Raw genomic sequence first — 6,614 nt, forward strand, 5'->3', positions numbered from 1 at the left:
CATAAAAGTGGCTGCAAAAATTCCCTGGATCAGATTATGAACAATGAATTAAGACAAACTCACTGGATTGATTTTAGAAAAAAGAATGTTGTGTCTTTGAATAACACAGAGTGAGAATGATAGGAAGTCACAATAGACCTTTAGGCAAAGTGAGGGAAGACATATTGCACATTTTATGTTCCTCCTCTTCTTCTTCTCCTCCTCCTCCTCCTTCTTCTTCTTTTTAAAGATATATTTATTCAGCGCCATGATCAGACTATTACATTTAGTAATTGGCAGCAGGGGAGCAAAAAAATAAACCCAAAAACCAAAAAATTACATTAAAACCATTTCTTGGAGTGCTTTACATCTTCCATGGAATGGAAACTAAAATAACCTGTTATATAATCAATCACAAATAGTCCTCAAGTTTTTTGTCCACATGCGTGAGTATTGTCTAAAACAGGTCTTCTTTGTGGCAGCTTGGCTCTGCCACCACTGTGTTTGGCTGAGATCACAAACCTGTTTTAACCTGCAGCTTCGCTCTCACTTCTCTGGCTCTCTTTTCCTGCTCAGCTTTGTTTCCTAGCAGTCGTTAAAACCTTCTGCCACTGCTGTTGCTACTGTTGCTGCCGGAACCACCGTAGCCACCTTGGTTTCATGGTTTGGCAAAGTGTTGGCCTCCACCACCCTAGGGACCGGAGCTTTAGCCTCCAAAATATCCTCCTCTCATGGGTCCAGATTTTGAAGATCAATTGTTGTAACTGCCAAAATCATTATAGCATCCACCACCTCCAGAGTTGCTTCTAACATTACCAAATCCATTATAGGCATCCCCACTGCCACCATATCCACCACCACCTTGACTCCCAGCAAAGCCCCCTCACCACTGAAGTGTCCTCTATGATCAAAGTTGTCATTCCCACCAAAACCACCTGCACGACCACCACCAAAGTTGCCAGAACTACTTCGACTTCTTTGGCCGGATGAAGCACTCTCCACCTTTTGCTTAGATAGTGCTCTCCTTACTTCACAGTTGTGGACATTCACAGTGTGGTATTTTTGAATGACAGTCTTGTGTACAGAGTCATGGTCATCAAATGTTATAAAAGCAAAGCCTCTCTTGTCTCCACTGCCTCAGTCAGTCATGATGTCAGTCACTTCAGTTTGTGGGGCTCAATCCCAGAACTTTGAGATCATGACCTGAGTGAAGGCAGAGTTTTAACTGACTTTATTCTTTTTTTTTTTAAGATTTTATTTATTTATTTGACAGAGATCACAGGCAGGCAGAGAGAGAGGAGGAAGCAGGCTCCCTGCCAAGTGGAGAGCCCAATGCGGGGCTCAATCCCAGAACCCTGGGATCATGACCTGAGCCTGAGCCGAAGTTAGAGGCTTTAACCCACTGAGTCACACAGGCGCCCCTAACTGACTTTATTCTTAAGGCATCCCGAAAGAAATTATTTTTAAAGTAGTAAATAAATTTACCCCCAAAGTGAACTGCGACTGTTTTTTTGAGTGTCAAGATGATTTCTAATTTCCCATCAAAAATAAAGAAAAGAGGACCCGCTAGCTCAGTTGGTGGAACATGTGACTTGAACTTGGGGTTGTGAGTTCAAGCCTCAGTGATAGGCGCAGAATTTACGTTTAAAATAAAGGTAAAAATAAGAAAGAAAAATGAAGAAAAGATCTTAAGAGTTGAAAAGCAATATTTACCTCTTTATATTGAAGATTTGAAACACTTTTACTTTTCTCAGAGAAACACTTCCATTAGTGCATTTTGCCATCAGGGGGTGCTCTGGGATAATACTTTTCAGCAAAATAGCTATCTTTTCTGCTCTGCTACCTGAAAAAAAGCAAACGTTTACATTTGTTAATTCTATTTTGTATCCAGATTCATTGACCCTCAGAAAGTGTCAGTTTAAATTAAAAAGGTGAAAAGAATATTGAGAACTGTTTCAAATGTAAATAGCCAGTGTCTGGCTCCTAAGGAAAAGGCAAACACTGGAAGATATTTTTTTGAGGATTTTGTTTCCTTTTTGAAGGGATTCAAATCACAGTAAGCCAAAGCTGCACCTGAATTTTACTGAGTTGGAAAATGAAAACCATATCTCGGGGATTAGCATTTGCTTTGCTCTTTAACTTTAGTTCTTTTTTGTAGCATTACTTTCGCTATGTCTTTGGCCAATGCTATAAGGATATATTATAGTTGAAATTGCTCTCTTCCAAAGTTGTATCAGTGTTTCTGTAATTAACTTATTCTTAAGGCAGGGGGTTAGGAACTAAGAATTCCACAATAATTCCACTGCCACCCCTGCCACATTTATTGATCAGTTCTTAGGTTCCATTCTTGCCTCTCTAGGATTGGGAAGGTGGGGATTGAGGCAGTGGGGAGGAAACTCAGTTCTGTTTTCATGGACTGGAAGGGAGAATCAGAGGTGATCACAGTAGCTATGCCAAGCACAGAATGCTAACTAGTCAAGGTCACCAAAATGACATTTAGAGAGATGGCTACAACATCTGGTGGCCAGAACAGAGGGTCCTCACTCTTTTGGTCTAAATTACTCATAGGATTTTACTGCAAATATCTGTTGATGTCGGCTCCTTCCAGCTTGGGTGGAATGACCTTGATAGCAGAAAGATAGAGGGAAATGTTACCTCTTCGATAATGGAAGATTATATAGTCCCTCAACTCATCTCCTTGGGCAAAAAGAGGTAAGCCTTCCATTTTTAAAATGATCAGAAGTCGATCATTTAACTTTCTCTATGCAAAAAGGAAATTTAGTTGAGGATTTATATAATGTAATTTGGGAGATTTTATTTGAGTATAATGTCTAGACATCAGTTTTTAGTGTACTCTTTATGCACTGCATTAATTAAAAAAAACAAGATATATTCATGCCAATATATTTTAAAAATATATTTTCCTTAAATATGTTTTAGGTTCTACTTCCCAAATTGGCTTTTACATTTTACCTTTATGGCTTTTCTTTCTAGAGGTGATACTGAGAAAAGAGGAAAAGAAAGAGTTCTGGGTAAAGAAAAATGTATACAAACTTTCCCTCCCACTTAATTTTGATATTTACAATTACATTTTTCTTGTTCTTTCTACCCATAGAAAAAATAACCCAAACCTTTCTTAGACTTTTTGATTATAGTAGAACATCCTAAGGAAAAGATTTTCTTTATTAGAAACTATAGCAGATTATCAAGTGGCCAAGAACTAAAACAGAAAGAAAATGTTCTCTAAGATTTGTTTTTGTTTTCTGTTTTTCTCAGGGCTGCTCATCTATAAGTTACAAAGTTTTAAAATTTAAAGTAAGCCAGAAACTTACTGATTTGCTAGATGGTTGTCTCCTATTTTGTGAACTGATCAAGCAACTGAAGGGGGATGTGCAGTCACTAGACTGGCTTCTGACCTGCACACACATTTTTTTTTTTTTCAATTAATCCTTTGCACAGAACAGATGCTCTGGGTGCAGTTTTAGGCCAGAAGAATGTCCAAAATATGTGGGTGTGAATTTGGCCAAAGGGTTAGTTGAATGTGGAGCACAGATACCAGCCTGGTAACAGGTCACATTTTAATGAAAAATGCACATTCAGCATGGCATTGTGCTTTTCAAAGAGGTGATTCCCAGCCATGGAGAACACAAGGGAGAAACAGGCATTCATGTGGAACTGCTTTAAAACAGAATTCTTGTGTATCCTGGCTGGTGGGGCAGGGCTCACTAGTACCCCTTGGGAAATGAGATAATGGAATTTTGCTAGGCATAATTGAGTTGGTTTTTTTTTTTTTTTTAACCATAATCGTCATTCTTCAAAAAGGAGAAGAAACTTCTACAATCAAATAAAGGAAAGATTTCATAATTATAACTGGCCATGCTAGAAAAAAAATCTTTCTGAGAGGGGAAAAGGTGTAGTCCCATTCATATGCTCAGAATTTGACTAAGCAGAGAAATAGAATTTTCCTTGATTCACAAGAAAAGAAAAGAATAGTGAAGAAAACAAAGTGACCAAAAAAAAAATCTCTACCTTTACATGTTAAAGAGTGAAATACAGAACTCAAATACATATTTTGTTAGAAATGATTTTATTTTTTCTCAAGAAATGTGTGTATGGGGGCGCCTGGTTGGCTCAGTGGGTTAAAGCCGCTGCCTTCGGCTCAGGTCATGATCCCAGGGTCCTGGGATCGAGCCCCAATCGGGCTCTCTGCTCAGCGGGGAGCCTGCTTCCCTTCCTTTCTCTCTGCCTGCCTCTCTGCCTACTTGTGATCTGTCTGTCAAATAAATAAATAAAATCTTAAAAAAAAAAAAAAGAAATGTGTGTGTGTGTACACGTGTATTTTAAACATTTGAAATCATCTGTAAGTACATAAGCAGCATAATTGAGCTTATTTTTAAGAATGAAAGAAATATAGAAATAATAAACTCAATCACTTTTAAAATGGGAACAAAATGCTTTTTGGTAGTGTTAACAAATAGAATTTAATTTTATGTCATTATTATGATTAGTTATAGATGGCATACAAAAGGAGCAACAGAAAGTGTCTTCTAAAAAAGTGAATGCATTAATGGAGGTATTATATTTGAAGTAAAGCAGGTGATTGTTTATTCTGCTGGTTAGTTAGGATGATGAGGGGATATGAAGTTAGGACATCAAAGAAGAATGAAAGAATCTTTGTGTTGTTTAGTCTGAAGAAGGCAAGACTAGAAAAGTCAAGAGGAGGAAGAAGAAGGTTGCTTCTGGATGAGTCCTCCAAGCTGAATTTTGTTCAGTGAATAGACAAAAGAGGGATAAGTCAAATTTTGGTGAGTACCACCATTCTTGGTACCAGTTCCCATGCTGTTCCCTCCCTACTTGAGGGCCTTACCCTTCATGATGGTCTTACTCTCCAAGGGTGGGCCTTTAGGCTCCCATCTGATTGGGAGATTATCCTAAAAATTTTTTTTTAATTGTCAAAAGACAATATAAAAAGAAAAGACAAGACACAGAATGGAAGAAGACTTTTGCAACCTGTAACACCAATGAAGTACATACTAGTATCCAGAATAAAGAATCTCTTAAAAAAAAAAAAAGGACTACACTATATTAAAAAAGGACAAAACAGGTGAAGGGTATTTCACCATTTCATACTAAGGGATATCTAAATCACTGATAAAATACGTGAAAAAAGTATTCAACTTCATTTCTAATCAGGTCTATGAAGATTAGTGGGATACCTTTTATACTGACTAGATTTTTGAAAATTAGAAAAATTGGGGTTTGGTCAGGATAAGAAGCAATAGTAGCTCTGATACACTTCTAGTAGCTTTCTAAGTTGGCACAACCACTTTGGAAATTAGTTTACATTATCAAGGAAAGTTGAGACACTCTTATCCAATGACACAACAATTCCACTCTGAAAATATACTATGTGCTTATGTTTAAGTTCATGTTTAACAGTGTTTATAATGATAACACTGTTCATAATAGCCCCTAAATGGAAACATCATAAATATCCATTAACTGTACAATGGATGAATAAATTGATGTATACTTTTAAACATCATAAATATCCATTAACTGTACAATGGATGAATAAATTGATGTACACTTGTAAAATTGATGTACACTTGTACAATGGATGAATAAATTAATGTATACTTGTAAAATTATTCAGAATTGAAAATGAGCAAAATGCAGCAATAAGTTACAATATGGAGCAAAAGAGAGTACATACAGTATAATTCCATTTCTATAAAGTTCAAAAATAGGCAAAACTAAATTCTTTTATTTAAGGATACACACATGGATGGTAAAACCAAAGGAAAGCAAAGACATGATCATAATAAAAGTTAAGATAATGATTAGCTCCAGAGGGATGGAAGAATAAAAAGAGTTACTCTCCAGAGTTAGCAAGTATTGGTGATTTCTAGAAGGAAAGACGTATATAGAAAGTTCATGAGTTGAAAACAAAATGTGGGAGTGCCTGGGGGGCTCAGTGGGTTAAAGCCTCTGCCTTCGGCTCAGGTCATGATCCCAGGGTCCTGGGATCGAGCCCTGCATCGGGCTCTGTGGTCAGTGGGGAGCCTGCTTCCTCCTCTCTCTCTGCCTGCCTCTCTGCCTACTTGTGATCTCTGTCTGTCAAATAAATAAATAAAATCTTAAAAAAAAAAAAGAAAGAAAACAAAGTGTGTCTAGAAGAAGAGATATCTAGAAGTAAGGCATTCTCTAGAATTACCAGATTGACCTTTTGAAATGTTTTAGAAGATAAATAAATAATACAAGCCTAAGTCAGTATGGATTTATATTTCTGACTCATTTATAACTTAAAATGTTATGAGAGTAGACTATTGGTAAAATTGTAAAATAGGAAAAAAAAATTTGCCTCCATGACTCAAGTCTTCTCTTTTGATTTTATCTCTTTGCCCAAATCCCATGTCTCATTTCTAATTTTGTTTAACGAAGATGGTAGCTGCTCCTTGGCTTAAGGGATTAATTCTCCCAAGAATTTGCATTTTAAGAGATTTTTTTTAAAAGACTGAAAAGCTTTAAAGACTCTAAATAAAATCTCGGATGATGGAATTTAAGCTATTTTCACAAGGTGGTTCACTTGTAACGTTTTGTGGCTGCTTATAGATGATCCACTGAAGAAGAGA

General features: G+C 36.8%; 1 protein-coding gene across 1 annotated transcript; it reads right to left on the reverse strand.

Annotated features, from left to right (window-relative positions):
• Positions 1–382: 382 nt before the first annotated feature.
• On the reverse strand, positions 383–2,704 carry LOC125106998 (heterogeneous nuclear ribonucleoprotein A1-like). Its single transcript, XM_047741543.1, has 3 exons — positions 2,635–2,704; positions 1,693–1,822; positions 383–1,111 (listed from the first exon to the last, which is right to left on the reverse strand). The coding sequence occupies exons 1-3, from the start codon at positions 2,702–2,704 to the stop codon at positions 709–711; spliced, it is 603 nt and encodes a 200-aa protein (XP_047597499.1). The 3' UTR covers positions 383–708.
• Between the last annotated feature and the right edge of the window lie 3,910 nt (positions 2,705–6,614).

This window comes from Lutra lutra, chromosome 8 (genome assembly GCF_902655055.1).
Source record: "Lutra lutra chromosome 8, mLutLut1.2, whole genome shotgun sequence".
NCBI lineage: Eukaryota > Metazoa > Chordata > Mammalia > Carnivora > Mustelidae > Lutra > Lutra lutra.